This window comes from Rana temporaria, chromosome 3, assembly GCF_905171775.1.
Source record: "Rana temporaria chromosome 3, aRanTem1.1, whole genome shotgun sequence".
In the NCBI taxonomy this organism is placed as follows: domain Eukaryota; kingdom Metazoa; phylum Chordata; class Amphibia; order Anura; family Ranidae; genus Rana; species Rana temporaria.
In genome coordinates this window covers 171,557,862-171,584,523 of record NC_053491.1, presented here as the reverse complement: position 1 = coordinate 171,584,523, position 26,662 = coordinate 171,557,862, and the positions used below count along the sequence as shown (strand labels likewise).

The 26,662-nt window shown below is 43.0% G+C and overlaps 1 protein-coding gene across 1 annotated transcript in view; it reads right to left on the bottom strand.

The window, feature by feature from the left end:
* Window positions 1–26,662, bottom strand: part of LOC120931893 (kinesin-like protein KIN-14E) — a 138,962-nt gene that overhangs the window by 101,062 nt on the left and 11,238 nt on the right. The window contains exons 2-4 of the mRNA XM_040343812.1: window positions 14,806–15,068; window positions 11,113–11,247; window positions 10,952–11,014 (exon numbers count right to left, since the gene is read on the bottom strand). Of these exons, the coding sequence (XP_040199746.1) occupies window positions 10,952–11,014; window positions 11,113–11,247; window positions 14,806–15,024 (417 nt within the window). The 5' untranslated portion in view covers window positions 15,025–15,068. The remainder of the gene's footprint in view (window positions 1–10,951; window positions 11,015–11,112; window positions 11,248–14,805; window positions 15,069–26,662) is intronic.

The window sequence follows — 26,662 nt, the reverse complement described above, 5'->3', positions numbered from 1 at the left end:
GTACTGATTATGGCACTGGCTCTGGTCCCTTTAAGCACTGATAATGGCACTAGCTCTGTGATATTTGCAGTCAACACTGCCCCTCTTTTGTCAAAATGTAGTAAGGTTTTGGCCAGTGGTCTCTCACCAATTTCTGTGTTAGCAGATGATCTCCCTCTGATTGCTGTTGGCAGCACAGCTGGTCAGTTTACACAGTGCCCTTCCCCTCAATCAAGCAGTGGGCCCTATCAGCATCTGTGATACTCTCCTATGTCCCAAAATGTGTTATGCCGCGTACACACGTCGTTTTTTGTGATGAAATAAAACAAAGTTTTTTATCATGAAACAAAACAACGTTTTTCAAACTTCATTTTAAAAAACAACGTTGCCTACACACCATCGTTTTTTCAAAATGCTCTAGCAAAGCGCGGTTACATTCAGCACGTACGACGGCACTCTGTTCCATTCAAACTCACGTCATAACTTGCTTCTGAGCATGCGCGGGTTTAAAAACGTTTTTTTTTTTTTCGTTTTTCAGAAGACATAAAACAACGTTTTCCCCACACACGGTCATTTTAAATGACGTTTTTAAAAATTGTGTTTTTTTTCATCACAAAAAACGACCGTGCTAGTCTCTCACTTTTAGGTACAGTGGTGAGTGGTCTGCTAGCAGCTTGATGTGTATTCCAGCAATCTCCAAATTTCTCCTCCTCAGCCTGGGAAAAACAACAGGAAAACCACCTCTCCTCTGCATTCCAGTGCCTCTATGGATGTGTAGTTTTCTTCTGCCAGCCTACCAAGCCAACTCAGTCTGTGTCTACTTCTTTAGTAAACCAAGCCCCATGAGCCATTACAAAATATGAAAAACTGGGTAAAAGTGGACCACAGAAAAAAATATATAAGGGTTGTATGCAGGCTTTTCCCTATTCTGTTATTGCTCTTAAAAATAGGACATTGTAGCTTATCTTTCTATAGATGAGTTGGCTGCATTAGTTTTCTCTTTTCAGGATTTTTTTCTTTAATCCCCTTTGCCTGAAAGACTACACATCTTGTCCTACGTTTACTCCTCCACTGTATCTCTGGCGGGAGACATAGGCCCAGATTCATGTAGATCGGCGCATCTTTATGCCGGCATAGCGCATCTCATATGCGTTACGCCAACGTTAGTTAGAGAGGTAAGGGGCCAGATTCACGTAGCGCAGCGGATCTATAGATCCGCTCGTTCTACGTGAATTAAGATCCGCTCCCACAAGTTTAGGAGGCAAGTGGCTAATTCACAAACAACTTACCTCCAAACTTGCGACGGCGGATCCTAAATCCCCCGGCGGAATTCAAATTCCGCGGCTAGGGGAGTGTACTATTTAAATCAGGCGCGTTCCCGCGCCGATTTAAATGCGCAGGCGCCGTCTGCGAAATTTCCCAGCGTGCATTGCTCCCACTGACGTCGCTAGGACGTCAGTGGTTGCGACGCTTACGTAAACGACGTCCGTCCGTATTCGAGAACGACTTGCGCAAACGGCGTTAAAAAATTTAAATTCGACGCGGGAACGTCGGCTATACTTAACATTGGCTGCGCCTGATAAAAGAAGGGGTAAGTATACGACGGAAAACCTCTACGAAAACGACGTAAGAACACTGCGACGGGTCCGCGTACGTTCGTGAATTTGCGTATCTCGCTGATTTACATATTATTTATCGTAAATCAGCGGGAACGCCCCCGGCGCCATTTTTAAATTGAAAAAAAGATCCGACAGTGTAACACATTGTAACACTGTCGGATCTAGCCCTATCTATGCGTAACTGATTCTATGAATCAGGCGCATAGATAGGACCAGTTTACGTCAGAGATACGATGGTGTATCTGTAGATACACCGTCGTATCTCTTTGTGAATCTGGCCCAAGGTCCGTATTCTCATATCAAATGCGCCCAATTTTGTGCCGGCGTAACGTAAATTCGTTGGTGGAAGCCGGCGTAATTCAAAGTAGGAAGGAAGTGGGCGTGATCCATTTAAATGAAGCGTGACCCCATGCAAATGAAGGGCCTAACGACCGGCGCATGCGCCGTGACGTGAACGTATGTCCAGTGCCCCTCTGCGCATGCTCACAACTACGCCCGGCGTAAACCCTGAGATACGCCGACCCACCGCTTACGCCCAGGGCATAAATACGCCCAGACATGTGCCCATCGAGTGCAAAAGTACACCCGTCTGTTTGTTAGTGGTGTAAGTGCTTTTGCTGTCTTTCTTTGTGCCATGCCTGCTCCTCGCAGTTATAGGAGGAAGAAAAACTTCTCCCCAGAGGAGAGGGCGATTATTATATCGGCCGAGGAGAGGTATGATGCTCGCATCCATGGGGCACAAAGTAAAGGCAAGAGCAAGGCGAAGAGGGATGAGATCCTGATGAGGATCACCACCCAGGTCAATGCCCTAAGGAATGAGGTAAGGAGGCCCCAGGACATTGTTAAGAAGATGAATGACCTGCGTAGGAAGGTCAAGGAGAAGCTCGGCAAGATGAGGAGGCATGCCAGCGCCACTGGAGGTGGACCATCCTCTACTCTTAGGCTAACTCCTGAGGAGCAGGTGGTTGCCCGGTGCCTTGAGAGGGAGCAAGTGGTAGGAGTGGAGGGCTATGGTTCAGTTGAGCCGGCCTTGAGGACAGGTAAGTGTGTTTTTTCTCCTATCTGGTGTGTAGCATGTGAGGGGGTGGAAGGGAACATGTGACAAGTGTGTGGGTCCTCCAACATGTGAATGTTTTGTGTCATCCACAGATGTCCAGGAGGGAGCTGGGCCATCATCTGCCTCTGCCCGTCCCACACCTTCATCCCCTGAACATCGTGACCCTGACTCCCTGGGAAGCCAAGAGACATTGGTGGAGGGGAGTGGCCAGACCTCCAATGAAGAGGTGGTTGAGGATGATGTTGTCCCTATGGGTGAGGAGGTGTGCCTCTATTTGGAGGAATCCTCCCTCTCGGCTGAGCCGTCGCACACCTCAAGCCCTATCTCTTCCAGCCCCTCAGGATCCATCCCCATCACACCCACTCCCTCAAGTGCCTCCCCCTATGCCAGGCCTCAAGCCTCTCCTGGCCCCAGGAAGGCTACCAGGAAGACCAGGGGGGTTCCTGAGTTCCTTCCGGAACATTTAACAAGGACTCCCAGACCCGCCATATGGGTGAGATGACCGTGAAGATGCGGCGTGTGGCAGACAGCCTGGCCTTCACGGGCAACATAAATGATGCTCTTCACGATCTCACTGGCAACAGTGCAGCGGTGATCACCTGCCTGGGGGAGCTGCAGGCCACACCGGCTACCCTTGTGGCAGAGGTGAGGTCCCTGACAGAGGCCATACAGGGCAACACAGCTGCCAGTCGCGGCTGGTGCAGGCAGAGACAAATTCCATCCTCACCCGCATTGCCGTGGCTTTAGAGGGCAGGCCTCCAGCCAGGGAGAGACCAGGGGATGCTCCTCCACCTGATGACCCCCCCCCCACCTGAGGCTTCTACCAGGCAATTACGGAGCAGTGGCCGTGGCCATGGCAGCAGGCTTGGCCCATGACAGGGCAACTGTTTTTTTTTTATTTGCCTTATCTTTGCTCTGGTGAAGAGCATTTTTTTTTTCCTCAGGTCATGAGGTTTGTTTGTTTTTCCTCAGGTCATGAGTTTTTTTTTTTGCTCAATTACTGCACACGGCGAGGCGTGCAGATTATAGTGTGACTAGTGTGTGAATGGGGGGGTGACACTCCTGCCAGCAAAGGGGTGTCACCCTCGGTTGTTGGGGAGAAGTTATCCCCACGACCGTGTGAATGTGGTATGAATGGACAGCGACATAATTGGGGCCTTGGCGTGGCGTTGCTGCTCCCAAGTCCTGCATGGTGGACTTGGGCTAATCCAATGTGATGTGGATGTGGTGTGTGTGAGCTAGGGACCACAGTGGTGTGCATACTTGCATTCTCCTTGTGCCATGATGAATGTGTGTGTTTAACGTGCAAAGATGCGTTCAACGAGGCATCTCCTGACTGCTGTTCCCTCAGCAGACGGGGTAGCCTCGGGCAGGGGGGAATGTCTGGTTTGGGGGTCAGGTCATCACGTATGTCAATCTCCAGGCCCTTTCTCTCTGCAAAGTTGCAGCACGCAACATGCACCGATGATCTGGCACACGAAGTTTGGGGAATACAACAGGGTCCCCCCGGACTTATCCAGGCATCGGAAACGGGACTTCAGGATGCCAAATGTGCGTTCCACCACTGCACGGGTACGTATGTGTAGTTTTTCTCTCCTCTGGTTTGGGGATCCCGGAATGGAGTCATGAGATGGGGCCCAAGTGCATATGCAGAGTCACCTGGAAGGGAAAAGACAGGAGGATGTTAGTCCTGCATGTGCCCCTCGTGATGTCTGCATCACGAGGGGCAGTCGTTCACGGACAGTCATGCCTGACTCCCATGTCACTCACCAACCAGCCAGCTGTCCCCATACACGTTTTGTTCGAATTCCGTTGGGATGTTGCTTTGACGGTATATGTAGCTGTCGTGACTGGCCCCAGACGTGCCATATGAGGCCTTGGCCATCGACTATCACCTGTACGTTGATGGAATCCCAGTGCTTCTGATTGTGGTATATGTGCTCTGTGTCACGGGGGGGCCGTAGTGCCACATGTGTGCAATTAATGGCGCCCACGGTAAGTGGGAATCCTGCAATACTGAAGAAATCCTGCATTGCCTTATGCCGCAGGTGCTCCTAGGTGGGTCTGATGATGTGGTTGGACATGCGTCTGAGGATTGCGGGGACAACCTGGTGCACACATCTGCTCATGCTGGTTTGTGACATCCCAGCCACTACTCCACTTATATGCTGAAAAGATCCACTGGCGAGGAAATGCAGTGTTGCCAGGACCTTGACCAGTGGTTGCACTGCATGTGAGCGTTGTGTCTGGCTGGTGATGTCATCATGCAGGGTTGTGGCTAATTCCAGGATCCATCGCAATAGATGCGATACACCTCCGAATCCCCCATGCCAAAGACGTTCATGCGCGTTCGGTAAATCCTCTCCCGTGCCCTCCTCCTTCTACGCGCCTCTGCACACACTAGTAGTGCTATGACCATGCCTGCCCCTGGCATGTTGGCATACGGATGTGTTACCCTGCAAGTGTGGTTGCTCAGCTCGTCCGTACCGGTGCTACTGTAGTTGCTCTCCAACTGACTTGCGCACGTCTGGTACAAAGTTATCCCTACTTTATGAGGGGTAATTTTAGGCCGGACGTATGTCTTACGCGCAACGCGCATAGCCTGCGTCGGACGCACGTACGTTCGGGAATCGGCGTATCTCTCTCATTTGCATATTTGAATAGGAAATCAATAGGAGCGCAAGATGCGCCCAGCGTAAATATGCGCCCACGCTACGCCGGCGTAGAAAAGTTACGTCGGTCGGATGAAGCCTATTTTCAGGCGTATCTGGTTTTGTGGGTACGGCGCATAGATACGCTGGCGTATATATACACTTACGCCGCACATCTCGAGATACGCCGGCGTAACTTCTTTGAGAATCTGGGCCATAGTTGCCATCCAGGCTAAGCTAGACTACAGATATGTCTGCCTTTGTTCATCTCCATTAGTTGGGGGAGAGTAATAGTTTACAAAAGAAAGATAAGATTGCTTTTGTTTTCAGTTCAGACAGGAAGTGTCATACTACATAAATACACATTTCTACCTAGATAAACAGGTATTACTTGTATGTGCTGAAATTATTCTTAGCCTGAAAAAATAAAACAAATGCAGGCACCACATCTAAGGACTGGTAAGCTGCAGTGTATTACTTTTTTTTGTTTTGATAGTTAGGTTATCCTTTAAGTTTGGTTGGGATTTGTAAGAAACTCATACTTACTATAAATCACATAACAATTAAGTTGCCCTATAGTATAACCAGATAGTATAACCAGCTGAACATTTTTTTTTTTTTACATGCACAGTTGCAAAACTACAGTACAGTATGACATTTTCAAAAGGTCTCCAGTCTGCTGTGCAGAAACAGAAGTATTCCCAATGACCCCTAGAATGGAGCTCTGAGGGCTGCACAGCCCAAGAGGGGAAAAGTTGCTCATGGCTGTTGATTAGGACCTATGGCCGTACAGGGTAAAATCCGCTTGTATTTGTGGCACCCAGGAATTACAGCTGCTTTATACTTTTGCCTATAGACATGCACTACAGAATACGCTGTATGTGGCTATATGTGAGTAAACGTAAGTGCTTGCGCTTACACATGTATGGATGAATTTCTATGGGCACATTTGATTGTAAACACAAGTACTGGCGTTTACGTGTATATAGCCGCATACAGCCTATTCTGTAATGCATGTCAGTGAGCAAACTTATGCAGCAGCTGTGGCTCCTGGGCACCACAAATACAGTCATATTTTACCCTGTACATGCATACTCCCTAATATACAGCCATGTTCAAGAGCCCCTAGTATGTAATTATGCCCTTACATGTTTATAGGGTGCAGAGCACATCACTACGCAGAACAATGTGGCTCCCCATAGTTCTCCCCTGTACGATGCCTTCTTTGATTCATCACAACATATTATATGGCTGATTAAAGAGCAAGAGACAGCAAGGTTTAGGGTGGGGATAGAACCGGCCTATTACATGCTCATTTCCTGATAACAAGTCAAAATAGTTTCTACAGAGAACTTCCTGTAAGGCAATTAATATATTTTTTACTCATACAGTAGTAACACCTCCAATTATTGTTAAGGAACAGACTTTAAAGATGACATATGAATAATATGAAATATACAACACTACAACACTAATGCCCTGTACACACGATCAGTTCGTCTGATGAAAACGGTCTGATGGATTTTTCCATTAGTTATCCGAGGGAGGTTAACTGATGATCAGTTGTGCCTACACACCATCAGTTAAAAAAACGATTGTGTCAGAACGCGGTGACGTAAAACACAACAACGTGCTAAAAAAAATGAAGTTCAATGCTTCCAAGCATGAGTCGACTTGATTCTGAGCATGCATGGATTTTTAACCTATGGACGTACCCACAGACGATCATTTTTTCTATAGGTTTTTTATCCATCAGATAATTTTAAAACAAGTTCCTAGTATTTTGACTGATGGATAAAGAACCGATGGGGCCCACACACGGTCCATCAGACCGTTTTCATCAGACAAACTGATTGTGTGTACGCAGCATAACACATATTTGCAAGTATGCATGTACAATTTTAATATGCAATTTCAGAGTGCTTACATTTAAAAAGATACTTTAGTTCTGCTTTAATATCACATTGTGTAGAGTAGAATTGTTAGAAACTCTTCTGGGTTTTTTTTCTTCTTTTATATATATTTGTATTAGAAAGTTTACAAACAACCAAACAAAACATTTGGCATTGTAAAAACAAAAGGGCACAATTTCCAAGAATAATATGACATTTCTCAAACAGCTTGCACAGAACAAAATGCATACTCAGGTGAGTGGAACAGCAAGATGACTCAGTAAACCATATTAATATACATATCTATGTTCATTAGGTATGAGTTCTATACATGACATTTGTAGAGTACAGAGTAATCTTACTGTTAAGAACAAGGTATACAGTGAGAATCAATAAATGTAGCCCTGAAACAACGCCACTAAACATTCCTAAACTAAAATCAAGCCTACTACGAGTAGAATAGTTATAAGTTGGACATCTCTGCTTATGTCTTTCATGATCCAGACATACCTGCCAATGTTTTGGCTTTGCCTACATACGCATGCCTAAAACTCCCTTATAGACCTTGCAAAATTTTCATAGAAACAAGGGCTATATGGGCTAACCCTGGAACCTGTAACCAGTGGTCCCATAAGTTGTTAAAATTGAGGGTGGTACCTCTGGATTTTAGTATATGCTTTTCTTTAAGTAGGTTAGTATTCACCTGGATGCATCACTAGGAGGGAGAGGCGCCATCAATTTCAACAGTATACACCTACGAGCCAGATACAATAGGCGAGAAACAACAGTTCTGACATGAGGTGCAAACAATTCTTCACCAAGAAAGCCCAGAATGCAGGTCAGGGGTCATTTTGGAGGGAAACCTGAAAAGCTTGATTAATTTGTTACAATAACGTATGAGCTTGTGGTACCTCCAGAACATATGTATATGGTCAGCTGGAGTACTCCTGTATCTAGTTTTCTATACAGCACCATTTAAACAACCTGAGGGGGTTGTGTTTACCCAAAGGAATACACAAAGTTGTGACAACCGTTGAGTAAGGGAGATGGAGACAAGGGAGACCTGTTCTAAAATGGACTGCCATATCTCGCCATCCAATGGCAGAATATCTGCTGACCAGTCCCTTTTGCCGTAAACCTGCACTGTACTATGAAGACACTTCATCAAAGACCCATATAGCGAGGATATGAGGCCTTTTTTGTCAGTAGTGTTAGCTATTTGATTAATTAATAGGGTGTCTGTTTGAGGGATGTGGAACCTGTCTGGATAGAAAGAGCATGGCGAAGCCTGGAGGTACTGAAAAAAGCCTGAATGGGGGATACCAAACTCATCCTGTAAATCTTGAAAGGATTTAAGATGATCATTAGAGTATAATCAAAAGAGAAAAAATATATCTCGATTATACGAACCAGTAAATCCCTGCAGTTTACCAAGCTCTACCAACCTCCCTCACTCTCAAATTGGATGAAATCTAAAGATGCCGACATATCCCAAAATCTTGCACATTTCATCCCAGACCCTAGCCACCATGAGTAGAGTAGGACAATTACATCCATTCCTAAACCCATCTGCCTCCAATTTTGCTAACAAATGAGATTTGTTAGATCTGGACAACAGCATCGCCTGAATGGGTTTGTGACCATCCATCCAAAAAATAGAGTCTAGCCAAGGGGACAGCCAATCCAGCACCATCTTTAGGCAGCTGCAAAATGGGTAGACAAATTCTCAGTTGCTTTCCCTTCCAAATCAGAATGCGGAAAAGGGAGTCTATCTTTTTGAACCATTATTGCAGAACCCATATATGGGAGTTGTGTAAGACATGCAACTTTTGGAGAGCCCAAATCATTTTAATTAAATTTGCCCTACCCACAACCAAAAGAAGGAGCTTACACCATGCCTTGCTTTTAGATTTAAATGTATTCACTTCAAATTATATTTAAAATATTTTTTGACATCAGGATAAACCCAGACCCCCAGAAACTAGAGACAATTTTTATTTGCCTTGCGCAGGAAGGGAAATCCACCTGTTGAATATCTAGTCAGGAGGAGCAATTAATTGTCCCAATTAATCCTGAATCAAGAGAAGGAAGGTAGTAATAAGGGACATGAGGGAGGAGAGGGACTCATCGAAGTCCTGTAAAAATAATAATGCATCATCCGCATATAAGACCAGTTTATCCTCCATTGATCCTTGTTTGAATCCGACAATGGTGCTGGATTGGCGAATTTCCGCCGCCAATGGCTCAACCGCTAGGGCGAATAATAGTGGTGATAAAGGGCACCTCTGTGCAAAAAAGGCTCTGACTGGGAATTATAATCAGCATAGAGGCCTGAGGGCAAGAGTAAAGTACCAGTAGCTGAACCCACCTAACAAATCTGGACCCTAGACCTAAACGCTTCAATACCTCTCACAAATACGGCCATTCCACGCTTTTGAATGCTTTCGCAGCGTCTAACGACAGAATGACCCTGCAACACGTGTTGTTGGAAGGAATTTGCCGATTAAGAAATAATCTGCGAATGTTAACAGACATTGATCTAGAATGTATAAAACCAGCCGCTGCATCACCTTACTGAGTCTATTGGCTAGTACCTTTAGAAGGATTTTGACATCTGAGTTCAGCAAAGGGATGGGGCGGTACGACTCAGGATATGAAGAGCCTTTGCCTGATTTTGGAAGCACTATTATGCCTGCCAAATTCATAGAGTCAGGGAATTAGATTCATAGGCTAAGTTCAGAACTTCCAACAGCTCTGGTAGAAGAATATCTACATATTGCTTGTATATCTCTGAAGGGAGGCCATCTACTCCTGGAGCTTTATTATTAGGGGCCTCAGCCACAGCCTTTACTTACTGTAGCTCTTCTATCGTAATGGGAGAGGAGAGTGTCATTGCCCAGACAAGGGAGCTCAAGGGGGTCCAAAAAGCCATGTAATTGTTGCATTGCATACTGTACTTTACTATCATACAGATCACTATAAAAATATTGAAAAGCCCCTAAGATTTCCCATGGGTTCTGAGTAACCACACCCGAGGCTGTAGTAATAGAGGCAATATGATTTGTAGGAGATTGGGATCTGGCTATTACCACTAGTAAGTGACCAGTATTTTCACCTTTAGCAAAATAGCGACAATGGGCAAACTGATTACTTTCTGCCTTTTCCTGCTGCTTCTGTCTATACATTAGCTGAGCATCTTTCCATAAACGGAGAGATTGTGAGGATGGGTTATATAAGTGGCCTCGGTTCTGTGTACCTCTGTTGACAGAAAGCTGTCCCAGTCCCTACTAGATTTATTGAAATTGCTGATCTCTGTTGGGTTATTAATACTGCCTGTGCCACTGTCCTGGAGGGACTTCCACCTCATCTCCTGTCCTAATGATAGAGTGTCACAGTGGCAGGAAAATTACTGGAAAACTTATCATAAGGGGGGCAAATACAGGAACAAAACACATTTTAATGAAACTGAAAATTATTAGAACCTCTGCCGGATTTATACAGCTGTCTGCACCTTCTGCTCTAAGTGACAACTTTTACTTTTCTTGTCCTCGTGTAGTCACAGATAACAAAAAAAAAACCTTAAAGACAGTCTTTTCCTTCCCCAAGACCAAAAAAACAAAACAAATGTTTTGGCTGGAGTTGTGCTTGAACGCACTAGTAACACATGCCTAACAAATACAGCAATATAAAAAAATTAAGAAAATGCAAGGCATTGAGGTATTGTTTTAAATAATAATAATCTAGCAACATTACCTCACTTTGGGTGTGAATGAAATTTCCTTGGCTGTAAAGTTCTTCAGGAAATGGAACCATCTCCTAAATTTTAAGATTATAACAGTTACGTTGCTGCACTCTATATGAAAAGTTTTATTATATACACAAAAAAGATCTGAAAATGCCTAAAGAATAATTACCTGTTCATCATCAAAGTACATTCTGATGCCATTCTGAATGAAGCACGTATAGAGAGTTCCATTGTTGTGCTGAAAGCTTTCAAAGGTCAGTGATACATCTTCTGTTTCCAAAGCATCTTGTATGCCATACTTGCCCTTTTTATTGAGGGAAAATATGTAAATATATAATCAGAATATATACAATTTTTTGCAGTAGTTGTATTACTGTTTACAAATATATACAAGAATCCATTTGACAACATGAACCGACACTATAAGGGAGCAGAAATACAAACAACTATAGATTATAAAGTGTAAGAACATTTTTTTTTTTCTTAAATCAAGCATATACAGTATATAGTGATTTATGTTTCTCCTCCTGTAGGAATAAACACACTATTCCAGAAATTAGGAGAGGAGAATTAATCCTCTAGAATTGCAGTCCTCACTGACTTTGCTTACTGTATACTGTATGTGCACATCTATACTTTTTTTCTCTCTTTGATTAACCCATTGTACTGTATTTATGGCAATTGCTGGCCAGGTAGTCTGTGAAGTGTGTATCCCCTCTGCTTTTTATTGGCTGCCAGTGATTGAATATTTTATTACGATGCTTGTTGAGCTACCATTCTACTTGTGTTGTGTGATGTCCCCACTCTTCTCTTCTTTGTTGGGCTATGAAGATTGTCAGTCTGACTCAAATAGTTGGACTACATGTGGATGTTATGAACTACTGTGATACACCTAAGGTCCAGTCACCATTATTTTTGTTTGTTTGGTGGCAACAGATGTAAGTATGTGTGACCCAGCAGCATATATCATATTTTATATCAATATATCAATTTATTTGCAAATTATGGTGAAAAATAAGTATTTGGTCAATATCAAAAGTTCATCTCAATACTTTGTTAAATATCCTTTGTTGGCAATGACAGAGGTCAAACATTTTCTGTAAGTCTTCACAGGGTTGTCACACACTGTTGCTGGTATGTTGGCCCATTCCTCCATGCAGACCTCCTCTAGAGCAGTGATGTTTTGGGGCTGTCACTGGGCAACACAGACTTTCAACTCCCTCCAAAGGTTTTCTATGGGGTTGAGATCTGGAGACTGGGTAGGCCACTCCAGGATCTTGAAATGCTTCTTACGAAGCCACTCCTTCGATGCCCGGGCGGTGTGTTTGGGATCATTGTCATGCTGAAAGACCCAGCCACGTTTCATCTTCAATGCCCTTGCTGATGGGAGGAGGTTTGCACTCAAAATCTCACGATACATGTCCCCATTCATTCTTTCATGTACACGGATGAGTCGTCCTGTTCCCTTTGCATAAAACAGCCCAAAAGCATGATGTTGCCACCCCATGCTTCACAGTAGGTATGGTGTTCTTTGGTTGCAACTCAGCATTCTCTCTCCTCCAAACACGACGTGTTTCTACCAAACAGTTCTACTTTGGTTACATCTGACCATATGACATTTTCCCAATCCTCTTCTGGATCATCCAAATGCTCTCTAGCAAACCTCAGACGGGCAGGGACATGTACTGGCTTAATCAGGGGGACACGTCTGGAACTGTAGGATCTGAGTCCCTGGCGGCGTATTGTGTTACTGATGGTAGCCTTTGTTACGTTGGTCCCAGCTCTCTGCAGGTCATTCACTAGGTCCCCATGTGTGGTTCTGGGATTTTTGCTCACCGTTCTTGTGATAATTTTGACCCCACGGTTTAAGATATTGTGTGGAGCCCCAGATCGAGGGAGATTATCAGTGGTCTTCTATGTCTTCCATTTTCTAATTATTGCTTCCACAGTTGATTTCTTCACACCAAGCTGCTTGCCTATTGCAGATTCAGTCTTCCCAGCCTGGTGCAGGTCTACAATTTTGTATCTGGTGTCCTTCGACAGCTCTTTGGTCTTCACCATAGTGGAGTTTGGAGTGTGACTGTTTGAGGTTGTGGACAGGTGTCTTTTATACTGATAACAAGTTCAAACAGGTGCCATTAATACAGGTAATGAGTGGAGGACAGAGGAGTCTCTTAAAGAAGAAGATACAGGTCTGTGAAAGCCAGAAATCTTGCTTGTTTGCAGGTAACCAAATACTTATTTTTCACCATAATTTGCAAATAAATTCTTTCCAAATCAGACAATGTGATTGTCTGGATTTGTTTCCACATTTTGTCTCTCATAGTTGAGGTATACCTATGATGACAATTACAGACCTCTCTCATCTTTTTAAGTGGGAGAACTTGCACAATTGGTGGCTGACTAAATACTTGTTTGGCCCACTGTATGTTAGAAATCAATTGGTTTTTAATTGGTTAAAATAGTTAAGTCGTCTTATCCCCTTATTATCTATAAAGTGAGCAATGCTGTAAAGACCCTTGTTGATCCACCATGTGAATTGGGTGATCTGTTGGCCCGGTAGGAAGTGAGGGTTATTGAAAAGTGGGGCTACTGACAGATGGGGGGATTTAAAGGGGTGTAACTTGCATGCTGTGTCCCACAGGCGCAGAGAGTGGGATAAAGACGGGCTCAACACCACCCAACGCTCCTTCACAGGGAGCCACATTAGAAGATCACCGCCACACTGCCATCCAGCGTATGAGAATGCTGTACTGCACTGGTGACAGTATGTAAAAAAGGAAAAGGTAATTGTGAAAAAAAATGTTTTAATCACTTCAGCCCTGGAAAGGTTTTACCCCCTTAATGATCCATGCGATTCGGCACTGCGTCGTCTTTAACTGACAATTGCGCGGTCGTGCAACAATATTTTTTACTTTTTACTATAATAAATATCCCACATTTTTTTAGGCCGATATATATTCTTCTACATATTTTTTATAAAAAAAAAATCGAAATAAGCGTATATTGATTGGTTTACACAAAAATTATAAGGCCAGATTCATGTAGCCGCGGCACAGCGTAACGTAACCCGTTTACGTTACACCACCGCAATTTTTCAGATTTAGTGCTCGATCCACAAAGCACTTACCTGGAAATTTGCGGCGGTGTATCGTAAACACGTCCGGCGCAAGGCGGTCCAATTCAAATGGGGCGGGTACCATTTAAATTAGGCGCGCCAGACGTACTGCGCATGCTCCCGTCGTGCTTTGCGCGAAATTACGACGCGCCGACGTTTTGTGAATCGCGACGTCAACAAAACACTTACGCCGGGAAAAAGAAAAAATTAAAAAATAATTCAAAAGCGACGCGGGAAAGACGGGCATACTTTAACATGGTGGAGTACTTTTCCACCATATTAAAGGTGCTCTATCTTTGCAACGGAAATCTAACACTTGCGACGACGTAACAACGGGAAAAATCTTCGGGGATCGCCGTAACTCCTCATTTGCATACCCGACGCTGGTTTACGACGCGAACTCCCCCCAGCGGCGGCCGTGGAATTGCATCCTAAGATCCGACAGTGTAAGTCCATTACACCTGTCGGATCTTCTGGCTATCTATGCGTAACTGATTCTATGAATCAGTCGCATAGATACTCTGAGAGATACGACGGAGTATCTGAGATACTCCGTCGTATCTCCTTTGTGAATCTGGCCCTAAATACTTAGACTGTCTATTTTTCAAAAAGGCATAAGTTGGGGGATTTTTGTACTATCCTGGAATTTTTGGGCCTCAGAAAATGAGGTAGGCTGTCAGTACATCAGGATTCATACATTTTCAGATATTGTTACTGCTGTGTAAACAAGTTTAAAAAGTGTACCTGTTCAACATCATTTTGTGTTTGAAAAGGTTGCAGTATTTGTTCAATGTCTTCTGAAACTTCTTCATCCTCCAATTTCAGCTGTTCAATCTGTGGTCTAATTGCAGTAGTGTCAGCAAGGGTGGACGCCGAATCATTTTGTACCACAGTGGATCTATCCATATTGTCTGTCAAACTTTGTTCCTCCACTGAATGGTTCTTAGAAGCCCCAGTCCCCATTTTGGACTTAATTCTTCAAACAAAAGGCGAAATGTTTTCAAAACCTGAGGAGATAAATATACTGTAAATAATAATAAATAAATACATTTAATAACATTTGTCATACTAAGTTACAGCACAGTCAATGTATCAAAGCTATAAGACTGCAACTGCATAAACCACAACAGCATTTTAATCTCTATATACTCTAAGGCCTCGTACACACGATCAGTCCAAACCGATGAAAACGGACTGAAGTTCCATTTCATCGGTTCACCGATGAAGCAGACTGATGGTCTGATGTGCCTACACACCATCAGTTCAAAAACCGATCGAGTCCAAAGCGGTGACGTAAAACACAACTACGTGCTGAAAAAAAATGAAGTTCAATGCTTCCAAGCATGCGTCGACTTGATTCTGAGCATGCCCGGGTTTGGAACCGATGCTTTTGCTTACTAACCATCGGTCAGGCGTCCATCGGTCCAATTTTAAAGCAAGTTCTCTGTTTCTGGACTGAAGGACTACAGACTGATGGGGTGTACACACGGTCGGTTTGGACCGATGAAACTGAACTTCAGTCTGTTTTCATCGGTTTGGACTGATCGTGTGTACAAGGCCTAATGCTGTCCTTCTCATTAGATGATGTGTGAATTCATTTTTAGGCAGTGTCAATACTGGGGTAGCATTGACAAGGTTCTTGGCTTGTTTTCTGGATCAATGAATATTGAAAAACCTAATACTGTACTGCCACTATAAACATCAACAATATAAAACTTCACAAAAAATAATGTATACAAAATATATATCAAGTATATTATCAGATTAATGTTGATATCCTAATGCATACATGTGAAAATGTAATTTGTAGTAAATAATAAATTAAATAAACTTGGCAAAGTTTTTGCGTATACGAAGGACAATGACAATACACAATTAGCAAAAAAAATGGCTGCCGATCACATTAAGGACACTGACTCACTGTGACCAAAATGAACCAAGTAGTGTGAGATGGCTTCAGCTCTGCTCTCCACCTGCAGCAGAGGTCCCTCGGTCGCGTTTCACACCCTTGTGGGCTTAATTGTTGAGGCAGTATGTGGGAGAACCCTGTATAACCCGCGGTTACATAGCATCATCAGCTATAAAGAAATGTTATCCAGCCAAATGAATGATAAGCACTGCAGCGCCATCTAGCAATGGGATGACCAGTCTGCAGGACAACAATTTGTGATATGCAAGATAGTGCACCCTGGGCAAGCTTAACTACTATATACGGTCCTATACAGCCAAAAACAGCAATACACATGATACATTCCGATTCTCTATTGATTTTTATTTTTTACAAGGGAGGTATACAGAGATATAGATGAAAGGAACATACAGAATTCAATGACAATACATAAATTATATATATACTTTACATCATCCTCTTCAACTATATTGCCGTTCATATATTAAGTCAGAGGGAGATATAAATGTATTTTAAACAAATTAGAATCTAATATATATCTCTTTCCCTCCCTTTTCTCTTACTCCCCCCCCCCTGCCATCTCCTCCTCATTATAATTTCAGTCGAACTTCCTATTTTCTCTATCCCCTTATCTTTCTCATTCTTATTCCTACTCCCCTAATAGGTTGTTACCTTCCTCTGATTTTATAAATGACTCCCACGGTGCCCATATCCTTTTTATTTGTTCTTTCTTGTCTATCGTCATTGGCAAAAGTATCTCCATTATTCCTATTTTCCTTACTTTTTTAAGCCACATTGAAATTGAAGATACTTTAGGATCTTTCCAATTTGTTGCGATACAGCTTTTGGCAGCATTCATCAAATGACATGTTACTGACTTCATATATCTTTTTGGTGGAATTTGTATATGATTTATCAAACAAAAAGCCGGATCATCTGGGATCTCATATTCCGTAAATAAACGGGTAATTCTCTGAACTGTTTGCCAGAATTGTCTTATTACTGGACAGCCCCAAAATATGTGTAACATTGTCCCTTTCTCCCCACAACCTCCCCAACATCTATCAGAGACTTCTGAAAAAAATGTGTTTAAACGTGCTGGCGTATAGTACCACCGTGTTAATATTTTATAATTTAATTCTTGTATTTCCGTACACCTTGAAGATTTTAACGTCAAGTCTATAATGTTCTGGCATTGTACTGGGGAAAATATTTGTCCTAAATCTCTTTCCTATTTGGCCAGGCATGTCATTTTAAAGTCTTCTGTGGGTGCAGTCAACAGTATATACATTTTAGAGACTATATGGTGGAGTGGTTTGTCCCCTGCACAGTATTCCTCGAACTTTGTTAGTGTCCGATTAAAGTCTTCTGCATCCCCCATAGTCTCCAAAAAATTTTGAACCTGCCACGCTTGCCATATGGGTATTTCCCAGCGTCCCCCTCTTTGCATTAATTTCCCTATTGTTAGCCACCCTCTTTCCACCATAAAGTGTGAGGCTTGAAATATACCTTTCTCTTTTAATTTTTTTAATATCTGAGATTCCATGCCTGGTTTAAACTCTATATTTCCTACAATCTTTTAGTAGAGAATTTCGGGTTCTGACACACTTTATTACCTGTCCATAAAGTTGGACCTATTGTGGGGTGGGTTTTAACTGTATGAGGTAGTGCCGCATAGCACCATATTGCCCTCTTTAAAGGTATGGGGCACATTTGTTGCTCCATAGCAATCCACAAATTATGATCCCCATGTCTACTCCAATCTACTGTCCTCCCCAATTGGGCGGCCTGATAATATTTTAACACATCAGGTGCTGATATTCCCCCCGCCCCCTTGGGTAGGATTAATAATTTCCTACCAATCCTTGGCCGTTTACATGCCCATATAAATTTTATAAATATCATCCGGACTTGGTTGAAGTATGACATGGGGATCTGAACTGGAAGAGCTTGAAAAAGATATAAAAATGTTGGCACTACACTCATTTTTAAAATATTGCATCTCCCGAACCATGAATGCATCCCTCTACTCCAGCCTTCTAGCAAAGTTCTAATTGTGCCCAGTATTGGTTTAAAATTTAAATCAAAGATATCCTTTAAATCTGGGGGCATTTGTGTTCCCAGATAGTTCAATGCTCTAGTCGTCCATTTAAACTTAAAGCTATCTTCCAAGCCTCTTTTAATACACTCCGGGAGTGCTACCCCCATCGCCTCCGATTTGCTATAATTAATTTTTAAATTCAACATCTTCCCATAAAATTCTATTTCTTTCATTAAATTAGGTAGCGAAATTTGTGGTGTTGCTAAGGAAAAAAGCATATCATCTGCATATGCCGATACTTTATATTCCCTTGCCCCCCGTTCAATACCAACCATATCTTTATTTTGTCTGATCTTATTTAGCAATGGTTCCAATGTCAATGCGAATAACAGAGGCGAAAGGGGGCAGCCCTGCCTGGTACCATTTGTGATTGTCAAGGGCATAGAATATACCCCATTTACTTTGACCAAGGCCCTGGGCCCAGAGTACACCCCAGCTATCCACTGTACCATCCTTTCTCCTAGTCCCATCTGTTTTAAGGTCTCAAGCATAAATTTCCAATTTACTCTATCGAATGCTTTCTCTGCGTCCGTATTCAGGAAAACACTCAATATCTTTTTTTTATTTACTTGATATATCAAATTTAGGATTTTAATAGTGCTATCTCTCGCTTGTCTAGTTGGTATAAACCCCACTTGATCTAGGTGGACAAGTTTGGAGAGCATGGGCTGTATGCGGGATGCCAGAATCTTTGTCATTATTTTTAGGTTAGCATTCAGTAGGGATATTGGTCTGTAACTGCTACATACCCCTGGGTCCTTCCCTTCTTTCGGGATGACCGTAATATGCGCCGTCAACGCCTTCGGTGGTAGTATCCCTGTTTGACCTACTGTATTAAATACTTTAGTCATATATGTTCCCAGTTGCGCACTGAAACTTTTATAGTATTGTATAGTGAACCCACCTGGGCCTGGCGCCTTACCATGTTTTATTGTTTTCATTATAGTGTGCACTTCATCCAAGGTAATCGGTTTTTCTAAGTTTCTACGTTCTGGAGATGTTAATCTAGTTAAGCATGAAGAGGATACATATTTCTCAATAGTCCCAGGTGGGTTCCCTATTTCTTGGAGATTATATAAGGAGGCATAGTATTTCCTAAATTCTTGCACTATTTCTTTTGAAAGATAGAGTTTTTGATCCGCTTTTGTTTTAATAAATGGGACATACGATCGTGTCTGTATTTTTTTTAATTTCCTTGCCAGTAACTTCCCACATTTGTCTCCTGAATTATATGTCGTCCTTTCTGAATACTGTAGAACTACTTCAGCCTTGTATCGGAGGAGATCTGCCACTTGTCTTCTTAGATGTGTTAATTCAGTTCCCAAGCCTACTTCTGTCTTTTTTTATGCTGTATCTCTAATCTCTGTATTTGTTCTAAGGCCGCGTACACACGGTCGGACAAAACCGATGAGAATGGACCGAGGTTCAGTTTCATTGGTCCAAACCGACCGTGTGTACGGCCCATCAGTATTTTGTCCTTCGGACCAAAACTTTCTTTAAAATCGAACCGATGGACTGCTGACCGATCGGTCCAAACCGATGGTTAGTACAGAAAAGCATTGGTTCAAAACCCGCGCATGCTCAGAATCAAGTCGACGCATGCTTGGAAGCATTGAACTTTTTTCAGCACGTCGTGTGTTTTACGTCACCGCGTTCTGACCCGATCGGTTTTTGAACTGATGGTGTGTACACACATCAGACCATCAGGCCACTTCAGCGGTGGACCGATGAAAACGGTCAGTCGGACCATTCTCATCGGATGAACCGGTCGTGTGTACAGGGCCTAAGAGTTATTTTATTTGTACTTATCTTTCCTTTTTGACCCTGGAACCGTGTTTAATTAAGACCCCTCGAATTACTGATTTATGGGCTTCCCATATTATTCCTGGGTCGCATTCTCCGTTGTCATTTGTCTGAAAATACAATTTTATTTCTTTTTTTACATCCTCTATTATTTGGGGGTTCTGCAATAGACTTTAATTTAACCTCCATCTCCACTCTGACACCTGAGTCTCCCCACCTAAAGTCACCTCCATCGTAACTGGTGCGTGGTCTGTCCATGTTATGTTCCCTATTGAGATTTTTTGTACCAAATGTAGCATCTGATGGGGTATCAAAAAAAGATCTATTCTTGAGTATATTTGGTGTGGATTTGAATAATACGTATAAACCTTTTCCTGCGTGTAGGATACGCCAGCCATCTACTAGCTGTGATTCATGTAGTTTCCGTATAATACGTTTTCTAATTCCACTAGGGACCAATGATACCCCACCAGAGGTATCTACCTTTGGGTCCAAGGGGATATTTAAATCTCCTCCACATATCAATTTTCCTTCTCTGAAGTTCATCAATTTAGAGAGTACCTTAAGGCCCCTTTCAGACGTCCGTTCCGCCTGTCCGTTCATTACAAGTCTGTTAACGGACTTGTAATGAATCCCTATGGGAACGCGTCCGTTAGCGGATGGAGCATCCGCTAGCGTCCGTGTCCGTCGGGATCCGGTTTTCGGACGGAACAGACGGTCCGTCTGCATCCGGTTCCCCATAGGGCAGAGCGGAGCTCAGACAGGGCGGTCCCTGCACTGTGTGCGGGGACCGCCCTATCCGCCGACAGCTCAGCGGGGATCCCCGCTGAGCTGACGGAGCGGACGAAAGAAACTGAAGGGACGTGTGAAAGAGCCCTAACTAGAAAACCATCTTGACCTACATTCGGTGCGTATATAGTGGCTAATGTTACCTTCTCTCTACCTATTGCCCCTTAAAAAAAGAAATCTCCCTCCTGGGTTAGCAAATTTATCCGTTAGGGACCAAGGAATTCTAGTTGATATTAGGATAGCCACTCCTTTACTTTTAGCCTGGAATACATTTGGAAAGTACCTATTTTGAAGATAGGGATACACCCCTTCTTTAAAATGTGTTTCTTGGATAAATCCTGTATCTGTATTAAAGCAGGGGTTCACCCTAAAAAAAAAAAAAAAAATTCTAACATGCCATCTAGCATACTAGCGTGAGCTACAGTATGCCTTTATTTTATTTTTTTGCGCCGTACTCACTGTTTAATCCCGGAGATAAGTTTCAGTCTAGTAGGCGTTCCTAGTCAGAGGGGAACATGATTGACGGCCGGCTATGGCGCGTCACGCCTCACGGAAATAGCCGAAATAGGACGTGGCTCTTCACGGAGCCTGTGCAGTCAGCTCCGATGTCTGTGCGCAGGCGCCGTAAAGCGCCGTGAAGAGCCGAGTCCTACTCGGTAGGCGTGACGCACAATAGCTGGCCGTCAATCATTGTCCCCTCTAACTAGGAACGCCCATTCCCCGCGGGGAGCCTGAAACTTATCTCCAGGATTAAACAGTGAGTACGGCGCATTTAAAATAAATAAAGGCATACTGTAGCTCACGCTACTATGCTGTATTTCTTGCTAGAAACTTGCACTTTAGGGTGAACCACCGCTTTAAGGGATTTTAACTCATTTAATAGTATCTTACGTTTTTCAGGGATATTAAGCCCTCTCACATTTAAGGAAGTAACCCGTATTTTATCCGTCTCTCTTGTCATGGTAGGTCAACCGAAGTGGAGAGAGAGACAGGGAAAGAAAAAACCAAACAAACAAAAAAAAGTGGTTGAGGAGCCCAATCTCCTCTTTAGGGGTCTGAGGGGGGTATATATTACGACTCCTACTTGGGACTTCTATTTTCCCATAGGTGCCGAATGTTGGGGTACTGGCCTCCAATAGCAAGAGCGGCTGAGCTCCCGTTCCTCCCCTCTCCTCTTTTATTTCTAATTTTTTACCCTTTTATCCGTTAATAACCCATCTTTATTTTACACTCTTTACCTCCTCCACCCCTCCTCCCTCCCTCTCCTCCCTTCCCTCCTCCCCTACCCTTCTCCCCTACCCCTATAAATCTCCTCCTGATAGGTATACACACTTATACTTTTTGTATAACCAAGTTCTTTTCTCCCCTTTTTTCTCCCTTCCCCTCTCCCCTCCCTCTCTCCCCTCCTCCCTCCTCCCCTTTTTCCCACGAGCTATTCATTCATTAATAAAAATTCATACATATTTATATACATTGCATACAAAAAATGTATACACCCCAAATGGATGAGAAATCATTCAAAACACATAGGAACTCAATGGTTGAGACCGGAATCATAATAACAAAAAGAAAAAGAGTTTCAACCACAACTGAATGCACTGAAAGACCTATAAACAGTGCTGGGACAACAGCATCCAGTGCCCAGGGCAAAGATGCCAAATTGTCTCTACTCCTGTCAGCCTTATAGTAGAAGGAACTTGTGGCGCCCTTCTGCCCACCCCTTGTCCCAGCCCTGCCTATAAACATCACTTTATTATTACTCAATGGTAAAAACATGGTTGAAACAAAAATAAACAATGAATAAGAAAAAAAAAAATGATGATTTTTAAGCAGTAGTGTAGTGACTGCAATATCCATAACAAAACACTAGAGGTATATTTGTCAGCATGTGAATGGTTACAGATATTATTATTATTATTATTTGTGTGGGCAAAACCACAAGATAAGGGGCATACGTGTGATAGAGTACTGTATATATGAATGTGGGTTAATGAAATGAAAGGGCAAATGGGGGGGGGGGGATGTGAGAGAAAAATGTGTAGATAATAAGGAAAGCAACATGAAACTACTTGTAAAAAATTAGCGATATCTCACTCATGAATCAAACCTCTTTGTATATGGGTATCTAGTTTAACCACTTAAGACCCGGACCAAAATGCAGGTAAAAGACCAGGCCCCTTTTTGCGATTCGGCACGGCGTCGCTTTAACTGACAATTGCGCGGTCGTGCGACGTGGCTCCCAAACAAAATTGACGTCCTTTTTTTCCCATAAATAGAGCTTTCTTTTGGTGGTATTTGATCACCTCTGCGGTTTTTAGTTTTTGCGCTATAAACAAAAATAGAGCGACAATTTAAAAAAAAATCAATATTTTTTACTTTTTGCTATAATAAATATCCCCCAAAAACATATAAACATTTTTTCCCCTCAGTTTAGGCCGATACATATTCTTCTACCTATTTTTGGTAAATCGATTGGTTTGCGCAAAATTTATAGTGTTTACAACATAGGGGATAGTTTTATAGTATTTTTTATAAAAAAAAATGTTTTACTACTAATGGCGCGATCAGCGATTTTTTTTCGTGACTGCGACATTATGGCGGACACTTCAGACAATTTTGACACATTTTTGGGACCATTGTCATTTTCACAGCAAAAAATGCATTTAAAATGCATTGTTTACTGTGGAAATGACAATTGCAGTTTGGGAGTTAACCACAAGGGGGCACTGAAGGGGTTAAGTGTGACCTCATGTGTGTTTTCAACTGTAGGGGGGTGTGGCTGTAGGTCTGACGTCATTGATTGTGCGTCCCTGTATTAGGGAACACACAATGGATGACAGCGCCACAGTGAAGAACAGGGAAGCTGTTTTTACATACAGCTCTCCCCGTTCTTAAGCTCCGGGGACCGATCGCGGGACTCCAGCGGCAATCGGGTCTGCGGTGCCATTCTGCCGATGTATATCGGCGTTAGGTGGTCCTTAAGTGGTTAAGGGCTCAGTACACTTCCCTTTTATTCAGGTATGAGCCCTGATCACCTCCCCTTTTGGGTTTATCAGCCATCTCAATGATTAACAGAATATAGATCTGAAGTGTGGAAATGAATGAAGTGATTGGCAACAAATACGTATTTTGTGCATTTTTATATTATAAATATGATCCCGCATCCGATCACACAGACGTCTAATTGTCTGAACCATATATTGTACCTGATAAAGCCTGATAGTATATACCACATGCCTAGTGTGATAATTGAATAACTGATAGAAAAATAACTCCCATTAGTGCATGAATTAACCACACAAGTATACTTGTAGAATGCGCTTCTGGGGGCATTACACGTATAGACACCAGTGGTTTGGAGCCAAGTCCCAGTATGGGGAACAAAGGTGAATAAACTAGGTGGAAGCATATGGCCTAATGTGGGAGCCTTCCTAGCCACAAATCTTGTCCCACGACTCAATATAGATTTGTATGCAATAACACAATAAATCTAATTTCCTGAAATTCAATGCTGTAAGGCATTAAAAAGACCACAGGTTGGGCCTCTCCCTTGGTACAATGATGGGATATACTCTTTTGGTGATGGTTATTATTATGAGGGAAGTTAAAAACATGTCTAGAAGTGATCTGGTGGTTAACCTTCAATCACGCTCTCTGAATAGATTATTTATAATAACCTCTCTACGAATTGATCCTCCATGGAACGTACCTCCCTTACAAAGTCTTGGAGAATAGAACAATTTTGCCTAATTCTGATGAATTGTCTTTTAGGAATACACAATCAGCAGTTACTTTTGGTGAAAAACAAATGCCAATACAAATAACTCCAGAGATAAAGGTAGCTGAATTATATGCAAATGTTAACTTTGGTTTGGTGTACCTATTGTTTCTTTAATATAATCAACAATCTCACTAGCTAATAGATATGTTTAGAAATAGACAGAGAAGGGATCTAGGGTTTGCATCTATCTTCACCTTCTTGTATCTTTGCTCAGTTTAACCCCTTCACGCCTAAGGGTAAAACAAATCTAAATGCCCAAGCACAATTTTGCAACTGTGCTAGTAGAACTGTACATATCGTCAAAACTGCTTAGGACAAATTGGGCTTTTTTTTGGTTGTAAGATCAAAGGCTGATACTGGCGCTCCCTTACATAATAATTTGCATGGTTTATTTCCTGTGGCTTTGCTGGCACCACAGAAAGCAACAATAAAGGGAACACGAAATATACGCACAAAAAGTGAAATATTTTAACAGAATTATTATTGATACCTATTCGTTTTGGGTATTAAAATGGTCAGTTATTTTCCACGGGTAGTATCTCTCTTTTTATATCTCCCTCTCTCTCTTCTCTTACCATTGCTCTTTTGACTATGAAGGAGAATAGAGTGGCCACGGGAGGGCGGGGGAGGAAATTTTATGCGTTGGCATGTATATATATATATATATATATATATATATGTGAGTATAAGTAGGTATATATTATTATTATACACGATTTATATAGTGCCAACAGTTTACGCAGCGCTTTACAATGTAGAGGGGGGGGCAGCACAATTACAGTACAGTTCAATATAGAAGGTACAGGAGGGCCCTGCTTGTAGAGCTTACATTCTAAGGGAGGGGGTGGTGGTACAAAAGGTAATAGCTGCAGAGAATGATTTGATGGGGGTCATGGACGTCCGCTCCATAGGGCAAGGGGAGGCAATTGACCTCCCCTGGAAAATCGAGAAGGTTTTGAAGAGTCTCGCGGCCGCGGGCTGTCTGAGCAGTCCCGGGCTGGATGTCACTCAGGCACAATGAGCAGAGTGAAGCCGCCGCCCCCTCCAGTGTTTATATGAACACAGGGGAGGGAACTTTCTGCCTGTGCCGCGCTCATGGCTGATCTGAGGTACTGAATAGGATTGGGGAGGTTGGTCCGTCTGTGCTGAAAGGGGGGGGGGGTTGTGCTGAATGGGGGCCCATCTGTGCTGAAGGGGGGTCTGTACTGAAGGGGGGTTATGTGCTGAAGGGGGGTCCATCTGTGCTGAAGAGGTGGTCTGTGCTAAAGGAGGGTATGTGCTGAAGGGGGGGTCCATCTGTGCTGAATAGGAGTCGGTGCTTAAAGGTGGTCCGTCCGTGCTGAAGGGGGTCTATCTGTGCTGAATGGAGGGGTCTGTGCAGAATGGGGGGGTCTGTGCTGAAGGGGGTCCATCTGTGCTGAATTTGAGGGGTCTGTGCTGAAGAGGGGGTCCACCTGTGCTGAAGGGGGTCTGTACATTCTCTATCATATATTTATAAGGGCATGGAGTGAAGCTGAATTATCCCAAGAGCTATTTCACACTGCCAGCTGGCCGCGTTATCGGTAAATCAGTGATAAAAATTGGCGCTTTACCATCGTTTTAGCTGCGCTATTCGCCCACCAGCGGGATGCTTTTAACCCCCGCTAGTGTTTGAAGTAAGGGTTAAATGCGACTGTGTCTCACCACTACCGAAGCGCCCCCCCCCCCCGAAAATCAGCGGACAACCATGATGGGGGTATATGAGGGTATGCAGAAATAGCTACAAATATGGTTAAATGTATCATTAACTACTCTGATGGGAACATTTGGTTAGTATCGAGTAAGCTACTGTATTTTGTCCTAAGTATTGCTGGAATAAACTAAGCGTGAAGATTTTTTTTTTTTGAGAGACACCAACTCATATTGATATTACAGCATTATGTAGCTAATGCAAAAACGATAACTACATATCTGTAATATAAATTGCTGTCCCTACTATACATCAGGGCTATTAGAAGATGACTCCTCGAATGTTCAGCGATGATATATTGCATTAGATGTGAGAGGTGATAGGTTGTGGTTTCATCACTCCCAGACCACTCTGAATCGATCTGCCTACTCCCCCCTGGCTCTAGATATCTGTGAAGCAAGTTATCTTTATATAGTCACCACTCATATAATACATACTTTGGACCATGGTCTATAAAATTTAGAGAAGGATATGAGTGGAAATTCCACA